The 22,867-nt window shown below is 40.7% G+C and overlaps 1 protein-coding gene across 4 annotated transcripts in view; it reads left to right on the top strand.

Annotated features, from left to right (window-relative positions):
* plxnb1b (plexin b1b) overlaps window positions 1–22,867 on the top strand; it is a 274,071-nt gene that overhangs the window by 189,338 nt on the left and 61,866 nt on the right. For 3 of the 4 annotated variants that reach the window (XR_012050329.1, XM_061937833.2, XM_061937834.2), the window contains exons 10-17: window positions 2,382–2,490; window positions 2,688–2,796; window positions 5,144–5,992; window positions 8,984–9,118; window positions 9,239–9,361; window positions 16,035–16,128; window positions 20,598–20,764; window positions 20,860–21,011. Coding sequence is in view for 3 of the 4 variants with exons in the window: in XM_061937833.2 (XP_061793817.1) it covers window positions 2,382–2,490; window positions 2,688–2,796; window positions 5,144–5,992; window positions 8,984–9,118; window positions 9,239–9,361; window positions 16,035–16,128; window positions 20,598–20,764; window positions 20,860–21,011 (1,738 nt within the window). In the remaining variant the exon portion in view is untranslated. The remainder of the gene's footprint in view (window positions 1–2,381; window positions 2,491–2,687; window positions 2,797–5,143; window positions 5,993–8,983; window positions 9,119–9,238; window positions 9,362–16,034; window positions 16,129–20,597; window positions 20,765–20,859; window positions 21,012–22,867) is intronic. The other variant, XM_061937835.2, reaches the window with a different exon arrangement.

Consider the following 22,867-nt stretch of genomic DNA (forward strand, 5'->3'; position numbering starts at 1 on the left):
ATATATATATATATATATATATATATATATATATATATATATGATATGTGTGTGTATGTTACTCATCAGTTACTCAGTACTTGAGTAGTTTTTTTACAACATACTTTTTACTTTTACTCAAGTAAATATTTGGGTGACTACTCCTTACTTTTACTTGAGTAATAAATCTCTAAAGTAACAGTACTCTTACTTGAGTACAATTTCTGGCTACTCTACCCACCTCTGGTGCTGCTGCGGCATAACATTGACAGAAAGTTAGCATCATGCCAAAACGCAAGACCTCGTTTAATTATGAATGGATAAAAGAGCACGAATTTATAACGAAAAGCAGCCAAGACTCATTCCATGGCTTCTGCACACTTTGTCGATGTGATGTCGACGTAAGTAGTCAGGGGAAAGCTGCAATTGAACGTCATGCGGGTACGGATAAACATAAAAGTAATAAACATGCGGCAGGTACCTCTTCAATGAGGACATTTTTTCATGAAGTTTCGTCGCCCCTGGATGACAAGATAACTGCTGCGGAGCTGTGCAAGGTGTACCATGCTGTAAAGCAGTGGTTCTCAAATGGTACCCTGGGGGTATGTAATGTAATGTAAGTTCATAAACTGAACATCAAATTAAGTAGGCTATTCCATTCATTACCATAAACCCAGAGTTTCCCCCCATGCCATGATGGTTTGACCCTCACTAAAATGTCTGTCAAAAAGAACTGTGAAAAGAAATGCAACAATGCAATATTCAGTGTTGACAGCTAGATTTTTTGTAGACATGTTCCATAAATATTGATGTTAAAGATTTCTTTTTTTGTGAAGAAATGTTTAGAATTAAGTTCCTGAATCCAGATGGATCTCTATTACAATCCCCAAAGAGGGCACTTTAAGTTGATGATTACTTCTATAATTTATAATTGAATCACTTGTTTATTTTTCAACAAGTTTTTAGTTATTTTACATATTTTTTTCCAAATAGTTTAAGAAAGACCACTACAAATGAGCAATATTTTGCACTGTTATACAATTTAATAAATCAGAAACTGATGACATAGTGCTGTATTTTACTTCTTTATCTCTTTTTTTCAACCAAAAATGCTTTGCTCTGATTAGGGGGCACTTGAATTAAAAAAATGTTCACAGGGGGTACATCACTGAAAAAAGGTTGAGAACCACTGCTGTAAAGCATCACCAGTCCTACAGAAGTTTAGACTGCGGCATGAAAGTGGACCGGGAGATTTTCAGTGACTATCCCACAGCTAAAGGGATGGCCTGTGGCCGAACAAAAGCCAAGGCATTGTGCGAGAACGTCATCGCTCACTATTCGGTACAGGAACATACCGACTACATAAAAGAAAACAACCTACCCTTTTCCGTAGCAACCGACGCCTCAAATAAAGGAACAAACAAGTGTTTTCCCATTGTGGTAAGGTATTTTCACTTTGATGAAGGCATCCAACATGTCCTGTTGGATTTTTATAGTGACAGCGAAACGTCAGAAGCCATAACAAACCAGCTGCTGGCAAAACTTGAGATGTCTGGCTTAGAGGTGAAAAACATGTCTGCATATGCAGCAGACAATGCCAGTGTCAATTGTGGCAAACATAACAGTGTATCAGAAGCTGAAACTGAGCCAAAAATATGTGCTCCCTGCAAACTGTTTGGCCCATATTCTGCATAACGCAACCAGATATGCAGCAAGCAGCCTTGATGTTGATGTGGAAAAATTTTTGTGGCATTTTTTTTTAATTATATATGTTAACTACATTTAAGTCCACACATGTTATGCTTTGTGGCACTCTGCACTTGAAAAGATTAATCTCAGTGGTCACTTTTTGAACACCACAATGTATTGAATAAATACAAATACTGTTAACAAACACTTGACTTTAATATTTTTTCCTATTCAGCCACACAAACATCGTCTTTAAACCACTCAAAATTGTACTATAAATAAGAGTATACCAGAGTCCTATGTACACCATAGTAATTTATTGATATGCCGCATAATGTCCTCCTTTTTGGTGTCATGGAAATGGTCACCCTAATACCAATACCGGTATACCTTACAACCCTGTACTCAACAAATAGTATAGTTACTATTATGATTACCATTTACTTTGAACAAAACACATCCTTGATCACAACTTTTGTTTTGTGTGACGGGTTTACACCATTTAAAGACTGCTATGCAGCACAAGTGGAGAAAAGCGCCATCATGCTGCGCTAACTTAAACATCTCTTTTACAAACCTTCCAGTTATTTCCAACTTACAGAAGTCAACACGTTAAGCCTCGCCAAATATTTTCGAACTGTGTTAACGTCGTGTCTGTGCCGTGCTGTTCATTTTTGTTGCCAGTTTTTCAACGACTATTGTGCTCCCTGCAGATTTTGTCCGGGTTCCCTTGTCTCTTCGTTTTGGGGACATCACGGTGGCAGAAAGAGATTTCACCTTCTACGACTGCTCGGCTGTGAAGCAGCTCTCTGGCAGCATGCTGTGAGTGAACACCTATTCATTCGTCATCTCCTTCATTCACGTACAGGATTTTCAATCAAGCTTTTGCTTTCATCTAATGTGAAGGATTATTCTTGATGTATCACAATGGATTATTACACAACAGTAATCCATTCCAACATCCCGTCTTCTCTCACTGAAGACTTGACAACACTTTTCTACTCACTTGTCATTCGCAGCTGTCATGGTTGTGTTCTGAGCCAGTGGGGCTGTAACTGGTGTGTTCACCAGCACATATGTACCCATAAGTCCACCTGTGAGGAGGGCGTCATTATCTACAACCAGCATGTAAGTTGTGCCATCAAATATTAATGCAGCAAGGAAAGAACACAATAGATAATTGTGACGGTTTTCCATACAGTGGGGGAAATACCGTATTTTCTGGACCATAGGGCGCACCGTCAATGAATGGTCTATTTTTGATCTGTTTTAATATATAGGGCACATTAAAGGAGTCTTTTTTTTTTTTTTTTTTCTAAATGTAAAACACTTCCTTGTGGTCTACATAACATGTAATGGTGGTTTTACAGATCATCTTCAAGTTTTACAGATCATCTTCAAGTTTTACAGATCATCTTCAAGTCGCTTTCTGACAGTCTCTTCAGGATGCGTCGTTTTTACGTGGCTCACCTTCGGCAGCGTCTTCTCCCCGTCATCTTTGTTGTAGCGGTGTAGCGTGCAAGGACGGGGGTGGAAGAAGTGTCAAAAGATGGACCTAACTGTTTTAATGACATTCAGACTTTACTTCAATCAATAACGGAGCAGCATCTCCTCATCCGGAAACAACAACAACAACCCGGAAATGTGTCCCGTGAAAAACCGTCCGACCGGTCCGATCTAATAACTAAAGTTCCTCGGGTGAATAATGTAAACTCACTACACCAGTATGTTTTAGTGCTTGTGGCGAGTTTACTGACAGATATAAGTAAGAACTTTACACTACTTTATATTAGAAATGGCAACAGCGGAGGATGAATGTCCCATAACAAGAAGATAAACAAAAAGAAGAAGCTTATCGACTACGGTGTTGGCACGGACTACAAAGGCGGACTCGCGCAATTTTTACGGATTTATGCAGATCCCAAAAATAGATCAGCAGGTACCAGAAGGTAAGAAAAGTTGGTTTTGCATAATATTGCAAAACAAAACGCCCGATAATATGTCTTACCTTATACACACACCATAATAATACTCCAAACGGTGCAGTCTACACATATCTCTTATGTGTGACTGCCATCAACGGGTCACACTTGTCATTATACCATCTACCAAATAAAATAGCTTCAAGGTGGGTAAGCAAAACCAGAATTATTCCCTACATTAGGCGCACCAGGTTATAAGGCGCACTGTCGAGTTTTGAGGGAAAAAAATTATTTTAAGTGCGCCTTATAGTCCGGAAAATACGGTATTCCAGCCATTTCTCTGCCTCCAAACACAATTGGTGGCAAAAGTGTCATGTGACCACTTCATTCGTCTTAGCCTTTTGTCAATCCATCAAGTGTGAGTGTAGAGGTTTGAATGAAGAGTGTGTTTGTGCGTCGATATGGGTACACAATCTGTTACCTTTTTGCCACCGACCGAATCCCGCCTGTCCTACCGAGTACTGATCTACGTAAAATCCAATGGTGCCATGTTTTGATACCTAGGTTGCGCATGACGTCACGCCCGATCGCCGACTCCAGGGCTCGAATTTAACCAGGGCAACTGCAGCAAAAGCCGCGACCGCCCTCGTCGTTTGCCGTAAGCCCTAAAAAATGTACCAACATTTGCGGCAAGAACATGCCGTGACCGCCCTTGACTTTTTACTTGTTAATGGACGAGGGATGTAAAAATAAACGGTATAATGATCATTTCCGATAAAATTCCCGACAGTTAGTAATATCGTCTATTTTTTTAATTACCGAAAAACTTAAATTATTAATGCATTTTAGGCAACAGGAATTCAGGCGCATGCGCACTAGCGTCGTTTGGCTTGACTATCAAGCTACACGGACTTTGCTCCGGATATTTTCCCTCGGAGTAAACGGAGCCAAGCGCTTGGTTTAACGTCACTTTCCCTCCCTTCCCGTCGTGAGTTTAAGAGCGCACTGCTGTGTTTAGATGGAGACAGGACATAAAATTCTGCTTAGGGCCACAATTTAGCCGAGAGCTATGTATAGAGAACTGAAATAAATGGAGTGAACACTCTTGTCTGTCTCCACCATCTTTGTCTCTGCGAGGCCGCCAGCACACAAGCGTAAACGTACGCTAACGTACTGGAAATTACCAACATCCGGCTCAAAATGCAATCACTTATTTATCCCATTTCTGACTTCTCCTGAATGTGACATGAAAATCTGCCCACGCATTTTTGGAGTTATTTTGCTAACTAACTAAAAATTATGCTAAAAAAGGATGTAAAGTGGATGTCTTGAGGGAGTGCATTTCCCCCACTGTATGTTTAATCAACAAATAAGTTCCATCTGTGGCCATCACAAAGTAACACCCGCTCACACAACTCTGAGGATTAAGCTTCAATTTGTGTTCAGTTCAATTCCATTTGTGTTGCTTATTTTTTTTAGTCTTTTACTTTCGTTTTTGTCTTACCCTCTTCCCATGACTCCCCCACCCCCACCACCACCCTGCCACTTCCCAGTTTAAACTCCCCACCTCAGCCCCGCCCACTGCAAAAACGGTTAAAGTTAACACAACCCCCTCCACCACCACCACCACGGCAATGCCAACAACAACCACGACAATCTCCACGGTAGCTCCCACAACAACAACTGCTACTGTTGCCACGACGACAACTACAACTCCTGCATTGACCACTCAGGAGCTGACGACCCTTCCTAAAATCACCACAAACCCCACCCCCATCGACCCTCAGCTTTCTAGCACCCTGGCAATTACCGAACCCGCACCGTTGACGTTTCCACCTGCAGACACCAGCACCACCGGGAAGGATGTGGGGGAGGTGGAGTTCATCACCCAAAGTACGTTGAAGGATGCCCAGGTCACCGCAAGTGCAGATCTGGCGCCGGTCACCACTGGTGTGGATCTGAAGCCTGTAATGCCTCTGGTGATCCCAACTTCAGACCCTTTGGAGGTGACCACAGACTTACCGAACACTCGGGAACCTGACGGAACATGGACATCAGTATATCTGCTCACCCCAACCTGGTCCAGCTCCTCTTTGCCTACACCCTTTTCCCCAGCTATCTCGGAGTCATCGCTCTCCCTGGACCCGACCCAAGCACCGACTCCAGTACCCCCGCTAGACTCTCAGACCAAGTCTCAAAGCAGGGACACAGAGTCTGATGTACTCGGGTCAGAGGAGGAAGACAGCATGCCCGCTGTCTTGGCAGAAAACGACACAGCCACTTTTTCAGCTGCCACCGTGCTCTCAGGCGACGGTGAGGTGGATCATGCATCCCCAGCTTACCACCACTTGGTGGACACTGAGCTCGACTACCAATATGATCCAGCCGACGCCTTCCTCCCGGTGAGTTGAGGCATTCAGGCACTGTCCTCGTCCTTCTTGTACTACTCCACTTCTCTGAACACCTGATTGGACTCTTCTCCTGTTCGACCTACTGAGTCTTCCCTTATTTTCCTCCTTTCCTATTCTTTTTTGTTATTCATGTTTTCATAGACAGATTAATGTACGTGTGCGTTTCTAAGTGTTTCGCTTTCCACTCTTTGCTAACAAATTACTTGTACTTTTTGGGAGTAAACTGTTTTCAGATCCTAGGATCTCATCTCTGCTATTTGTGGATGATGTGGTCCTGATGGCCTCATCAAGCTGTGACTTTCAGTGTTCACTAAGCCAGTTCGAAGCTCCCGGAATCAGATTATATATATATATATAACAAATCTCAATTACCATGTACAATATTACAGTAAATGTTACAGCTGCAGCATAAAATAAAGAGTAGATCCAGCAGACAAACAAAGAGAGGTAGCTAACATGGAAGCGGTCAGGTAATAGACAGATATCATCTATTGCTGTATGGCGAGTGATTATACAGCTGGATGGAGTGCGGAATAAAGGAGTTCTTGAATTGCACACTGTGGGAACGAAGCTGAAGGAGCCTGTTGGAGTATGAGCTCTGCTGTCCCTCAATTGTCTGGTGGAGTGGGTGGGTAGGATTGTCCATGATCGTGAAAGGTTTGTCCAGTGTCCTCCTGTCCCTCAGTGACACAAATGCCTCCAACTACGAGCCAATAGTTTGGCCGGCTTTCCGGATCAGTTTGTCAATCCGGTTTAAGTCCCTTTTGCTGGTGCTGCTCCCCCAACAAACCACTGCAAAGTACAGGGCACTGGCCACAACAGACTGAAAAAAATCAGCACCTCTAAATGTCGGACTGTGGTTCTAAGCCGGTAAAGGGTGGATCGTACACTGCAGGTCTTGCCCCAAGTGGAGTACTTCAAGTATCTCGGGATCTTGTTCACGGGTGAGGGAAGGCTGAAGTGGGAGACCGACAGGTGGATCGGCGCAGCGTCTACAGTAATGTGGTTCCCGTACCGAACCGTTGTGGTGAAGAGAGAGCTGAGCCAGAAAGCAAAGCTCTTGATTTACCGACCGATCTATGTTGCTACCCTCACATGTAGTCGTAAACTTTTGGGTATTGACTGAAAGGCAGGATCGTGAATGCAAGCGGCAAAAATTAGTTTCTGTGTTGGGTGATCGGAGTCACCCTACGGTGAAGAGCTCGGTCAACCTGGAGGTGGTATTGGCTGTGGAGGGATTATGTCTCACAGCTGATCTAGGATGGCTTTGATATTTCTCTTTCCCCGATGGAACTGGAGGAGGTGGCTGTAGAGACTAGTCCAGGGGTGTCAAACCTATGGCCCGAACGGGTTTTTTATCTGGCCCTCGTGATGAGTTTGCCAAGTATTAAAATTAGCTGCTTTTTTTTTTCTTTTTTTTTTCTTACAAAAGAAACTGCTGTTCTAAATGTGTCCACTGGATGTCACAATAGCAATTATGTTAGGCAAACAAATGGTTTATACCAGGGCCAAGCAAGAGGTACACAGTAAAGGGTGACTGTGGCTCCTCCTCCTCGACCTACATGAAACTTAAAACCTGCCGTTTTATGTCTTCTGTTTCGAACACATCGTCATTTGGCACCCTTGTTGCCCCAAAATGTCTCTGTCAAACACGAGAAAAGTTCACTTTTAGCCCTTTTTAATAGTTTTTACCTCTGTTTCTTACGGTTTTTTGAGTTAGCACTGGATTGATACACGGACATGAAAAAGGAAGGTTACCTAGAAGAGTTTACATGTTGTGTTTTTTGTTCAATCCCAGGAAGACTGTGACTTTAAGTTTAATCCTGGCTTTGTAGACACACTGAGACCAAGTCTAAACTCATTGTGTTTTTGAAACTGCACCAATTTCCTCAGAATTTTCAACAAACTTGAAGTGTTTGGCGGTATGGCGTAGTGGGTAGAGCGGCCGTGCCAGAAACCTGAGGGTTGTAGGTTCCATCCCCGACTCTTGACATCCTAATCGCTGCTGTTGTGTCCTTGAGCAGGACAGTTCACCCTTGCCCCCGGTGCCGCTCACACTGGTGAATGAATAATAATAATAATAATAATAATAATAATAATAATGGATTAGATTTTATATCGCGCTTTTCTATTGTTAGATACTCAAAGCGCTCACAGAGAAGTGGGAACCCATCATTCATTCACACCTGGTGGTGGTAAGCTACATTTGTAGCCACAGCTGCCCTTGGGTAGACTGACGGAAGCGAGGCTGCTAGTTTGCGCCTACGGCCCCTCAGACCACCACCTATCATTCATTCATCATTCATTCACCAGTGTGAGCGGCCCAAGGACGCAAAGGCAGCGATTTGGATGTCAAGAGGCGGGGAGCGAACCTGCAACCCTCAGGTTTTTGGCACGGCTGCCCTACCCACTACGCCATACCTCTCATTGAATGAATGATAGGTGGTGGTTGGAGGGGCCGTAGGCGCAAACAGGCAGCCTCGCTTCCGTCAGTCTACCCCAGGGCAGCTGTGGCTACAAATGTGGCTTACCAACCCCAGGTGTGAATGAATGATGGGTTCCAACTTCTCTGTGATAATAGAAAAGTGAGATATAAAATCAAATCCCTTATTATTATTATTATTATTATTATTATTATTATTATCCAGAGGATTATTTGTGATTTGTGCGTTTTCAGAATGTGCTTGTTCTATTTTTGGCCAAAGTAAAACAAAGAAAACAACCTGGAGTTGTCTTTATTTTTAAGTTCTCGTGCCATGATGTTACCATTCCGGCCCACTTTGGAATAGATTTTCCTCCATGTGGCCCCTGAGCTAAAATGAGTTTGATACCCTTGGACTAGACAGTCCGGGCTTCTCTACTGAGAATGCTGCCCCAGCGACCTGGGCTGCAAATAAGTGGAAGGAAATTGACAGATTGGAGTAGACTGACAGGTCTAAGAATGACATTTTTGTGTGTGTATGCACCTTTGTCGTGCAACAGGGAGATGAGGGCTCCTTTGTCAGCTGGGGTTCTTCAGCCTGTCCTTGTGTGGAGAAGGTGCAGGGTTCATCACTACTTCCAGTTGGAGTGGAGAGGAAGATCACTTTACTTGCCCGCAACCTACATCTGTATCAGGTACAAAAGCACGCACCACTCTTTCTAACACACATGCACACACACACACACACACACACACACACACACACACGGTTGTCGTCAAGGAGGATTACCCAAACAAGTGTTTTGTTTTCCCAGGACACAGAGATGGACTACGAGTGTGTGTTGGTCATTGAGGGGCAAACGGTGGTTGTGGATGCATATGTGGAGACTGATGACATCAATCCATCCAACTTTGACATCACCTGTCAACTGCACCAGGTGCGTTGTTATACCATCTCATTTTAAAGAAATGTACAGAATTTAAAGGGGAACATTATCACAATTTCAGAAGGGTTAAAACCTTTAAAAATCAGTTCCCAATGGCTTATTTTATTTTTCGAAGTTTTTTTCAAAATTTTACTCATCATGCATTATCCCTAAAAAAAGCTTCAAAGTGCCTGATTTTAACCATCGTTATATACACCCGTCCATTTTCCTGTGACGTCACATAGTGATGCCAATACAAACAAACATGGCGGATAGAACAGCAAGATATAGCGACATTAGCTCGGATTCAGACTCGGATTTCAGCGGCTGAAGCGAAATTGAAGAAGAAACTGAAGCTATCGAGCCATATCGGTTTGAACCGTATGCAAGCAAAACAGACGAAAACGACACGACAGCCAGCGACACGGGAGAAAGCGAGGACGAATTTGGCGATCGCCTTCTAACCAACAATTGGTATGTATTTGTTTTTAAGTGTTGTAATGTTTTTAAGCTAAATTATTGGTAAACACAGTTTATGTATAATAATTTACGTAAAACCGCGAGTAATGAATAAAGTTTTCATCAATTAATATATTCTGTAGACAAACCCTCATCCGCTCTCTTTTCCTGAAAGCTGATCTGTCCAGTTTTGGAGTTGATGTCAGCAGGCCAGGGAAGCTAGGGTCGATATTCTTCTCTTGATCATCTTCGGTGGCATAAGGGACGGTGTGAGCCAAGACATCCAGGGGGTTTAGCTCGCTCGTCTGTGGGAACAAACTGCCGCCATTGCTTGCCGTGCTACCGAGGTCCTTTGTCTCTGAATAGCTCACACACTCCGGCAGATTCAATGGGGGTCTGGCGGCAGATTTCTTTGACTTTATCGTTGGAAATGCATCTGCTTTGAGTGTTGCAGGATATCCACACATTCTTGCCATCTCTGTCGTAGCATAGCTTTCGTCGGTAAAGTGTGCGGAACAAACGACTGACCATTTTCTTCGGCTTTCCCCACACCCTCGTATTTTGAACAAATTTCGTCCAATTTCTTGCCACTTTCGCATCTTTGGGCCACTGGTGCAACTTCAATCCGTCCCTGTTCGTGTTGTTACACCCTCCGACAACACACCGACGAGGCATGATGTCTCCAAGGTACGGAAACCAGTCGAAAAAACGGAAAATAACAGAGCTGATTTGATTCGGTGTTTGTAATGTGTTTGAGAAAATGGCGGATTGCTTCCCGATGTGACGTCACGTTGAGACGTCATCGCTCCGAGAGCGAATAATAGAAAGGCGTTTAATTCGCCAAAATTCACCCATTTAGAGTTCGTAAATCGGTTAAAAAAATATATGGTCTTTTTTCTGCAACATCAAGGTATATATTGACGCTTACATAGGTCTGGTGATAATGTTCCCCTTTAAGGTATGAATGTTGAAGCTCTTTAACACAATTATTTGCATTTTTTATTTTTTATTTTGCCTATGGTTCACAATCATTATGAAAGACATGAGAATGGATGTTTTTTGTTTTTTTATGCATTCTAAATATTAAATAAATGCAATCAAAAGTCCGCTTACAATGGGGCCTATGGGAGTTGTTCAATGCTGCCTATAGAGCCCTTAAAAAAATAAAAACACCTCCGTTGAGGTTTTATATACAAAATGTATGTATATATGTAATGTAGTAACTTTACGTATTTTGATCATTTTTAATATATGCAGCGCATTAATTTCATAAACGCATCACAACGTTCGCTTTTTTTAACAGCATCACTGATTATTACCGTATTTTTCGGAGTATAAGTCGCACCGGAGTATAAGTTACACCTGTCGAAAATGCATAATAAAAAAGGAAAAAAACATATAAGTCGCACTGGAGCCCCGCCTAACTATGAAAAAAACTGTGACTTATAGTCCGAAAAATACGGTACTCACTGCAGACTTCATAAGAGCCAACAAACATAATAAAACATCACCAACTGTACAATGTCTGCTGTCAGTAGGATGCTGACTGCTAGGATATTCCCATTTAGATGAAGAATGACTCATAATCCTCACAAAGAAAAGGGCGTCTTTTCGTGTCGTTCTCGCCATTGCCGGTTCCTAATCGGCTGTCGACGTGTACCAACATGTCGGGATACGTCCTCAGCCTTCTTCTATCCAGGTGAGCGCTCATAATAACAATATGACTTATACTTGGGTAATATTCAAATCGTCCATGTAAATGGATTATTGTTGGCGCTTTTTAGATGTTTATTTATTGGATTTTATGGGCGTAATAAAGTTAAAAAGGTAAAGTTCCAATGATAGTCACATACCCACTAGGTGTGGTGAAATGTGTCCTCTGCATTTGACCCATCCCCATGTTCACCCCCTGGGAGGAGAGGGGAGGAGTAAGGGGAATCATTTGGTGATGTAACCCCCAATTCCAACCCTTGATGCTGAGTGCCAAGCAGGAAGGCAATGGGTGCCATTTGTTGTAGTCTTTGGTATGACTCGGCCGGGGTTTGAACTCACAACCTCCCAGTCTTAGGGCGGACACTCTAACCACAAGGCCACTGAGCTGGTTAATAGAGAACCTTCCCTTGGCTTGACTTTTATATATGTTTATTTACAAGTTAGAGTGCATTAAAAAAATCCATCCATCGTCTTGTCCTTCATGATTGTGTACGATAGGCAAAATTTAAAAAAATAAAAAGTGCTGTTTCTTTTTAAATATTTGTTCAACATATTCTTCTACATCAACATTTTTCAATATATTCTTTTTTAGTTTGGTCCATTTTTCAACCAATTTATACTATTCCAGCTTAAAGATATAAAGTACCATTGGGTAGAGGTGGGAATCTTTGGGCATCTTATGATTGATTCAATTACGATTAGGAATCAAGGGCTAAGATTTGATTATAAAGCGATTATTTCTACATTTATGATTTGGATATTGTATAATATTATTATACTGCATATTGTTAACATATCATATGTTATTATAATATATTCTCAATGTATTACATTTAATTATGATTAATATGTCTACAAGCCTCCCCCATTGGCTGCTGACGTCTGCAGTACTGCATCAGTTCCCGTTTTTGGATGTTAGTGCTCCAATAATTCTCACTAAAATGTATTTTCCACGTTCAAAACGTTCTGTCAAACAATTTTATAAATCGCAAAATTTCCCACACCTTATGTAGTCATTTGGTTGCAAAACTTGTAATATCAGCTTGTCCTTTTGGCAATCCAGAGTAAAAACACTGTAAACATACATCTAAGTTCATTGTCAATTACAGAAGTTAGTGCGGAACATTTCTTCTCCCCTGTGACATTTCCAAAGGCCTTTTTTCATTGCAACCATAGTGACTTGTTATTGCAACACTGACGTTCCCACATTCATCCTGGGTGACTGCAATCACACCTCTTTCAGGGGTCTGGTACCACCTGTTGGGTAGCACTGCACAAGAATGCAGTGGTACTGCCCAGGTGCATGTAGACCCACGTAAACCAGTTCTGACACAAAGGGGTACATAAATGCCAGCAGTCCTCCTGGAGAATGTTTCCAATTTAGTTTGAACGTATTTCTTTCTACCTGCAAGGCTGTGTCTCACTTAAACTTTCACACTATAAAGCAGGGGTCTCAGACTTCATTTAAGTGGGGGCCGCTTGAGGCCTGGGTGAGACTGGGCCGAACCAACTAGTCCCTTCAGAATCTCGTTTTAACCACATTTGTACCAACAGCTATAGTGACTAGTGGTGCCGGAAATGTTTTTTTTTTTTTTTTATTACCGTAAATTCCCGACTATAAGCCGCTACTTTTTTCCTACTCTTTGAACTCTGCGGCTTATAAAACGGCGCTGCTCATTTTCTTCAATGGCGGTCATAGTAAAAATTATTTTATTTAAAAAAAACAAGCAAAAACCCTGTGAGTGGGATTTATTGTTTGTGCTATGGCGCCATCTTTTGGACGAGTTTGCACCCTACAGGTGCTGCAGTGTCCTTCCATTTACCAACTAGACTGCCGTTCCTTCTTGTAGCCATCCATAGCGTTTTTACTCGTATAGATTCTTCATTCATCACTCCAGGCAACATTTGTAAGTTTTCCAGTATAACTAAAACTGTTTATACTTACAAAACCGTGCCATGTGTGATGTCTTTAGGAGTGTTTTCATGCATATTTTACGTGCTGTCGCAATGTAATGACGCTAGCGTCGTTAGCTTTAGCTAAAATGCTAACATGTTTAACTTACAACGGCATTCTTTTAGTATTGTTTCAGTTTCCCAAATTCCCCAGTGAACTCACCAAGATGTCACCTTGGGTTTATTGAGTTTGTTCAGCTGATTGGAGAGTTAGCTAAGGGACAGTAGAAAAAAACTTGCAGTGTTAAAAAAAAAGCAATAGTACTGTTTTTCCATGTGCCGTAAAAACCATCGCAAATTTTACGGTAAAAGTCCGGCGACTGAGCTGCCGGTTTTTTTACAGTTAAATCGAAAACATTTTTTAACAGCATATGTAAAAAAATATAATCAAATGCATAGGTCAGGGGTCGGCAACCCAAAATGTTGAAAGAGCCATATTAAACCAAAAATACAAACAAAAAATGTGTCTGGAGCCGCAAAAAATTAAAATCCTTATTTAAGTGTTATAATGAAGTCAACACATGATATAAGTGTCTATATTAGCCATAATAGCCTACTATCAAAATGACTACGTGTCACAGGCTGACATAAATCTTTGTTGACAGAAATGTTGAAATGTAATATTTATTCTACACATTTTTACAACATTGGAAAACATTAATAAATTAAAGCTGCAAGCAGCGATGGACGGGACCAACTTTGAGGGCTCATAAAATCCAAACCGGAGCAGTAATTAAAACTCTTTCATCAACTTTTAATCAGAAGGGTTCAATCTCTCTCCTGTGCTAATTTGAAGCCGACACGACAAACGCGCTCAGAGGAGATAATGTTTGAAAAAAGGTGACTGTTTTTACACAACTTTTGTTTTGAAGGGGGAATTGCAAACTTCCTGTTGATTTTTGCTAGGGGTTGCCAGTGTATGAAATATAGGTCTAAATGAAACCTACATAGAGGTTTTTGTTTCATGTCTCTACGACATTCCTACTGGGAGTTACAGGCAGTTTTGTCTGTGTTTTCTCCCTAGGGGGCGCTAGAGCGCAATTTTGAGTTTTGGGGTTTGGTTTTTTGATTTGATCACAATTTTCGCCAGTCCTGATATATGTGTCCAATATGGTGAGTTTTGAAGCTTGTTAAGGGGGTCAAATTACAGCTCAAAGAGGCGGCGGTATAATAATAAAACGCTAGAAATACAATAGGGTCCTCTGTCCCAAAGGGACTCGGTCCCTAAATAGAGGCTTCTCAGGGGGTGAGATAACTCCTGGAAATTACTGTCTTAGAGTGGCCAAAGGTATAGATGTGTATGTCCAATTTAAAGGAAATGGCAGGCTGTCTTTTTCTAATGGATTTATTGCAATCTATGCAAGCTGGGTTACGTTTGCTGTGGTCTAGAACAACATGGCACACAAACAACTATCAGAAATGCAGGCAATATTACATACAGATAATGTGTCATGAGACATGCATACATAAATGAAATACACAAAGGACATAGGAAATTAAGTGATCTCAAATATACCTACAAGTGAGGCATAATGATGCAATACGTACATAAAGCTAGCCTAAATAGCATGTTAGCATCCATTAGCTTGCAGTCAAGCACTGACCAAATATGCTTGATTAGCACTACACACAAGTCAGCAACATCAATAAAGTTCACCTTTGTGCATTCACGCACAGCATAAAAAGTTTGGTGGACAAAATGAGACAAAGAAGGAGTTGCATGAACATGTATTTCTCTGGCATTGTTGGAGAAAGTTATACATGTAAACAAACTATGGTGAGTTCCAGGACCGACAAAATTAGCAGGACAAAACGGCGCTCGCCAAATACTCTCATCAGAGAATCATGTTTAACAGTGTAATTTCGAACAATTAGGAATGTTTGTGTCATGTTGTTCTCCTACAGAAACCTTATTAAAACAAAAATATATTTTTTTCCCCCATCTTTTTCTATATTCATACATTTTGAAAAAGCTCCAGGGAGCCACTAGGGCGGCGCTAAAGAGCCGCAGGTTGCAGACCCCCGGCATAGGCAATGATGTTATATCCTGAGGCGGATCGTTATACTGTACATTTATATTTTATTCACTGTTAAAAAAACACCCTCAACTTATGGGCAACCATAACTGCGATGTGGCCCTCAATAAAAACAATTTCACACGCCTGGTGGAGTGGGATTTAAGATTACTGTCATTTATTGAAGTATTTTGCCGCAAATTTGAGACCCGAGTTGTAAGTTATAGTGGAATGCAGTGCATGCATGGCGAGTGTGCAGGGATGGACACTTACCACTTGGCAACGTGGCAAAAAGGGAGGACCAGCAATCCTACATATTTTAAAAAAAGAAAAGAAGAAGAATTTAAATATTGCCAGGGAGTGTTTGACGACACTGTCAGAATTTACCCACTCACGGAAGAAGTATGCAGTGTGCACACTATGCTTACTGAAGTGTACTGACAGAAGTATTCCAGTCAATGTCCAAAAGGGAGGAAAAGCTCACATTTTGACCGTTTTACCTGACTATATTAAAAAGTGAAAGTGAAACCATTTTGCTTTTCCAGTACACTTACTCTGCTCCAGTGGAAGAATATGCTGCCATGGTGTATGTGAAGAGGAGAGACACGTTCCACGTCGACAGCGCTCCTGATCTATATGGTGACTTCTTTGCTGTATTTTTCATTCATGCATTGGGGGTTTTCAAATGTACTTAAAACACGGGTGTCCAAAGTGTGGCGCCGCTGCGAAATCATCTCAAACTAAATTGAGGATGAGGGACAAATAGAACAAGGCTCCATGAGATTGGGCAACATTTAAGGGACATTCTGCTTTTTCACCAGACCCACAAATAATATAAACATGGACTTCCCGAGTGTGGGGTCTGGTAAAAAGACAAGACTGCCCACTGTCTTTGTCCTTGTTGCCAGATAAGAAATTACACTTTCTTTGGAACAATAGGTTGTACAGAGGGTGAAATTATCGTAAAAATTTGATAATTCACTGTTTTCCTATCATACAATCACTACTATCACTATCATACAGATATGATCATTATTAGAGATGTCCGATAATGGCTTTTTTGCCGATTTCCGATATTGTCCAACTCTTAATTACCGATTCCGATATCAACCGATACCGATATATACAGTCGTGGAATTAACACATTATTATGCCTAATTTTGTTGTGATGCCCCGCTGGATGCATGAAACAATGTAACAAGGTTTTTCAAAATAAATCAACTCAAGTTATGGAAAAAATGCCAACATGGCACTGCCATATTTATTATTGAAGTCACAAAGTGCATTTTTTTTTTTTAACATGCCTCAAAACAGCAGTTTGGAATTTGGGACATGCTCTCCCTGAGAGTGCATGAGAAGGTTGAGGTGGGCGGGGTTGAGGTGGTGGGGGTGAAGCGGGGGGTGTATATTGTAGAGTCCCGGGAGAGTTAGTGCTGCAAGGGGTTCTGGGTATTTGTTCTGTTGTGTTTATGTTGTGTTACGGTGCGGATGTTCTCCCAAAATGTGTTTATCATTCTTGTTTGGTGTGGGTTCACAGTGTGGCGCATATTTGTAACAGTGTTAAAGTTGTTTATACGGCCACCCTTAGTGTGACCTGTATGGCTCTTGACCAAGTATGCTTTGCATTCACTTGTGTGTGTGAAAAGCCGTAGATATTATGTGACTGGGCCGGCACGCAAAGGCAGTGCCTTTCAGGTTTTTTGGCGCTCTGTACTTCCCTACGTCCGTGTACACAGCGGCGTTTTAAAATGTCATAAATTTTATTTTTTGAAACCGATACCAATAATTTTGAAACCAATACCGATATTACATTTTAAAGCATTTATCGGCCGATGATATCGGCAGTCCGATATTATCCGACATCCCTAATAATTATCATGCAAATATGATAATTATCGGGCCTCGCTGACCATGTATTACTAATTTACCGGCTACAGGATGGTCCCGGAGAGGATGTTTTTTTTCCATCAAAGTTCAAATTAAGGATGAGAGTACCTTTCACTTTTGAACCAATACAGTACCAATTCACGGTAGCTTGGAATCGATACCGATAATCAACAATACTAAATGAATTTTTCTTTTGTTTGTGTTAATGTGTTAATACATGTTAATTGGTTTAATGATGAAATCTAAAATATTTGAATTTATAATTTAACATTGAGCTGATAATGATAACTGGGCTGTCCACTTGCTATACATCTTGTTTTCTTACACTTCTAGTTTAGTTTGCATTGCCATACTTAAAGTAGGAAGTAGTCTTTGCCATTGAGTTCAATGTGCCAATCTTGTCTTTTGTTGAGTCTTACAAAGTGTTTATACCGGAAGTATTTTACTTTTTAACCACCAGGTATTTGATTCTGAGGTGCATCTTAGTTGTAGTTTATCTTTACCAAATTTGGAGGTGTTGAAATCGGCATGTAAAATGGCTAATGCTAACCTGTAGCATGTATATGGCATATCTATCAGCATCAAGCTGGCGCATTTTACTGTATTTGGAACGCTTTCTATCAAGCATGCTTGTTTTGTTGGCATGAAAATATATAGCATTACCGAGAGGCAGTTTGGCTGAGTCCTCTCTTAAGTGCTTGGGTGCTCCCCCCAGTGTTTGATATCTGGCGTCACATACAGCAAAGGTATCGAAATATGGTAGCTAATTCACCTGCGATACAATGCCGAGGTGGGGGTCCAAACTGTTGGCCAAAATTGATCTGATACCAAATCAGCACAAATCGTTCTTGCTTTGTATGAAAAATAAACCATTTACCGGTACTATTAACCATCTGAAATGAACTTATGCTGTCTTTAAGTTGAATTGAGGTAATTGTGTTTTTTTTGCAACATCGAGTGGCCGCAATAATTCATGACATTAAGCTCATGATGCAGTATGTTGACCTATGCGGACACGTTTGTTACTGGATACAGTTTAATACGCTTATGCCTTGTAGACTTTGTATGTGTAAGTAATATACAACTATAATTACTTGATACTTGTTTATATCGACAAATGTGCGGTTTTAGACTGCAATATTGTTCAATTATTATTACGTATGTCTAGTCTGTGTGCTATTTTGTGCTTAGTTGTTGTGTAGCTGCTAGGTAGCCTACCATGTTTACTTTTTGTAAATTACTTGACTAAAATAGAAGAAAAGACCAACCTTGTGTGCTTATTGGAGGACATTTAGATGTTCATTGGCTGTCCATCTTTGCACAAGTAAAAACTCTGCAGGACTGCTTGTATCGCACATTATTAGAGATGTCCGATAATATCAGCCTGCCGATAAATGCTTTAAAATGTCATATTGGAAATTATCGGTATCGGTTTTTTATTATCAGTATCGGGGTTTTTTTTGTTTTTTTTTTTATTAAATCAACATAAAAAACACAAGATACACTTACAATTAGTGCACCAACCCAAAAAAAACTCCCTCCCCCTTTCACACTCATTCACACAAAAGGGTTGTTTATTTATGTTATTAATATTCTGGTTCTTACATTATATATCAATATATATCAATACAGTCTGCAAGGGATACAGTCCGTAAGCACACATGATCGTGCGTGCTGCTGGTCCACTAATAGTACTAACCTTTAACAGTTAATTTTACTCATTTTCATTCATTACTAGTTTCTATGTAACTGTTTTTATATTGTTTTACTTTATTTTTTATTCAAGAAAATGTTTTTAATTTATTTATCTTATTTTATTTATTTATTTCTTTTTAAAAAGGACCTTATCTTCACCATACCTGGTTGTCCAAATTAGGCATAATAATGTGTTGATTCCACGTCTGTATATATCACTATCGGTCATACTTGCCAACCCTCCCGAATTTTCCGGGAGACTCCCAAAATTCAGCGCCTCTCCCGAAAACCTCCCGGGACAAATATTGTCCCGAAAATCTCCCGATTTTCAGCCGGAGCTGGAAGCCACGCCCCCTCCAGCTCCATGCGGACCTGAGTGAGGACAGTTTTTTTTTCATGACGGGAGGACAACAGGGTGACAAGAACTAAATCATCCAGACTAGAGATAAATTGTATTATTATGTTTATCTTACCTAAAAATAAATATATTTATTAATTAAAAAAAATAAATAAATAAATACATTTTTACTATATTTTGCTAAAAACATCAAAATTAATTGTATTTTTATTTATATTTTTTCCTGACTCCTTATTACATCCAGCCATAGAATTATACATTAAAATAAACATATTTGAAATAATTGATTTTAAATTATCATAATAATTCATTTAAAATGACCATATTTAATTATTAAAATAATTGCTTGTTATCAACAACTTTAGCATTTTATTCATTACATTTTGAAACTCTCAAAAGCCAAGTTATGTTATATTCCTTAATATTTATTTATGCAAGTTTGAAGTATCAATTATCTAAACACAGTTTTGGTTGCATATTTTCAGGATGTAGATATATATATATATATGTATATATATATATATATATATATATATATATATATATATATATATATATATGTAAGAAATACTTGACTTGGTGAATTCTAGCTGTCAATATTCTCCTCCCCTCTTAACCATGCCCCCAACTACGCCCGCCCCACCCTCGACCACGCCCCCACCCCCCACCTCCCGAAATCGGAGGTCTCAAGGTTGGCAAGTATGGTATCGGTTGATATCGGTATCGGTAATTAAAGAGTTGGACAATATCGGATATCGGCAAAAAGCCATTATCGGACATCCCTACACATTATATCACACATTTTACATGCATATCATCCAATACTTTTTTCTTTTTTTTGTTGCTGATATTGGATCAATATTCAATACCAAAATTGCCGTGGGCCATCCCGAGTACCTCCTATATTCAGTACTTTTACCGACCAAACTCCGCCGGTAATACCTGGTACGCACTCAGAAAAAGTATTTTAGAATAACTTAAAAACCTTAATGGCACAAACAAAATGATTTAGAGCACAAACAAATGGCAGTGTTATTTTAATATTTGCAATGACAAGGGGGGCCAACTTCACACATTTCACAAGCACAAGACAGCAATTGAAAGCCCCCCAAAAATGTGCTTGAATTTGTGGAGAGGTTGCATGTGTGACGGTGTTGTGTGTCCTCAGTGACGTTGTACGACTGCTCGGTGGGCCGCGCCGACTGCAGTCGTTGCTACACAGCAGAGCACAAGTACGCGTGTGTGTGGTGCGGAGGTGCACACGCCACATGTTTGTATTCCGGCTCGTGCAGTGAACCCGTACAGCAGACGTGTCCCGCTCCGGTCATTCACTCTGTGAGTAACTTCCCACTTCTTACCCATCAGAGATCTTTGCAACACGTCACTTTCCAAGTGCAGTAATGGCACATGATTTTCATTGTATTTTTCAGATCGAGCCGCTGTCTGGCCTGCTAGAAGGCGGCACACTGGTGACCATCACAGGCTCCAACCTTGGCCAAAAGGCTGAAGACATCTTTACTTCTGTGTCGGTGGCTGGTGTGCCCTGCATGGTCATCACTCGTCTCTACCAGGTGTCCTCCAGGTACTCATGGGCTGCTCTGTGGCTGCAGAAAAAAATAAACATTTGTACTTCCAAACCATAAGAAGCCATTAACACATGGAAAGTTTTGTGCTTAACCTAAAACCTTAAATACAAACCCCGTTTCCATATGAGTTGGGAAATTGTGATAGATGTAAATATAAATGAAATACAATGATTTGCAAATCATTTTCAACCCATATGCTACAAAAACAACATATTTGATGTTCAAACTGATAAACTTTTTTTTTTTTTGCAAATAATCATTAACTTTAGAATTTGATGCCAGCAACACGTGACAAAGAAGTTGGGAAAGGTGGCAATAAATACTGATAAAGTTGAGGAATGCTCATCAAACACTTATTTGGAACATCCCACAGGTGAACAGGCAAATTGGGAACAGGTAAAAGTAGATTCCATGAAATGCTCAGTCATTCACAAACAAGGATGGGGCGAGGGTCACCAATTTGTCAACAAATGCGCGAGCCAATTGTTGAACAGTTTAAGAAAAACCTTTCTCAACCAGCTATTGTAAGGAATTTAGGGATTTCACCATCTACGGTCCGTAATATCATCAAAGGGTTCAGAGAATCTGGAGAAATCACTGCACGTAAGCAGCTAAGCCCGTGACCTTCGATCCCTCAGGCTGTACTGCATCAACAAGCGACATCAGTGTGTAAAGGATATCACCACATGGGCTCAGGAACACTTCAGAAACCCACTGTCAGTAACTACAGATGGTCGCTACATCTGTAAGTGCAAGTTAAAACTCTCCTATGCAAGGCGAAAACCGTTTATCAACAACACCCAAAAACGCCGTCGGCTTCGCTGGGCCTGAGTTCATCTAAGATGGACTGATACAAAGTGGAAAAGTGTTCTGTGGTCTGACGAGTCCACATTTCAAATTGTTTTTGGAAACTGTGGACGTCGTGTCCTCCGGACCAAAGAGGAAAAGAACCATCCGGATTGTTATAGGCGCAAAGTTGAAAAGCCAGCATCTGTGATGATATGGAGGTGTATTAGTGCCCAAGACATGGGTAACTTACACATCTGTGAAGGCGCCATTAATGCTGAAAGGTACATACAGGTTTTGGAGCAACATATGTTGCCATCCAAGCAACGTTACCATGGACGCCCCTGCTTATTTCAGCAAGACAATGCCAAGCCACGTGTTACATCAGCGTGGCTTCATAGTAAAAGAGTGCGGGTACTAGACTGGCCTGCCTGTAGTCCAGACCTGTCTCCCATTGAAAATGTGTGGCGCATTATGAAGCCTAAAATACCACAACGGAGACCCCCGGACTGTTGAACAACTTAAGCTGTACATCAAGCAAGAATGGGGAAGAATTCCACCTGAGAAGCTTAAAAAATGTGTCTCCTCAGTTCCCAAACGTTTACTGAGTGTTGTTAAAAGGAAAGGCCATGTAACACAGTGGTGAACATGCCCTTTCCCAACTACTTTGGCACGTGTTGCAGCCATGAAATTCTAAGTTAATTATTATTTGCTAAAAAAAAATAAAGTTTATGAGTTTGAACATCAAATATCTTGTCTTTGTAGTGCATTCAATTGAATATGGGTTGAAAAGGATTTGCAAATCATTGTATTCCGTTTATATTTACATCTAACACAATTTCCCAACTCATATGGAAACGGGGTTTGTACATTTAAAACACTTCTTTGGGGTCTACATAACATGTGATGGTGGTTCTTTGGTCAAAATGTTGCATACATGATGTTTTACAGATCATCTACAAGCCGCTTTCTGACAGTCGCTTCAGGATGCACCGTTTTGTGGGCGGTCCTATTTACGTGCCTCCACTTTGACTGTGTCTTCTCCCCGTCAGCCATGTTGTAGTTT

The sequence above is a fragment of the Nerophis lumbriciformis genome, linkage group LG03 (genome assembly GCF_033978685.3).
Source record: "Nerophis lumbriciformis linkage group LG03, RoL_Nlum_v2.1, whole genome shotgun sequence".
NCBI classification, from domain to species: Eukaryota; Metazoa; Chordata; class Actinopteri; order Syngnathiformes; family Syngnathidae; genus Nerophis; species Nerophis lumbriciformis.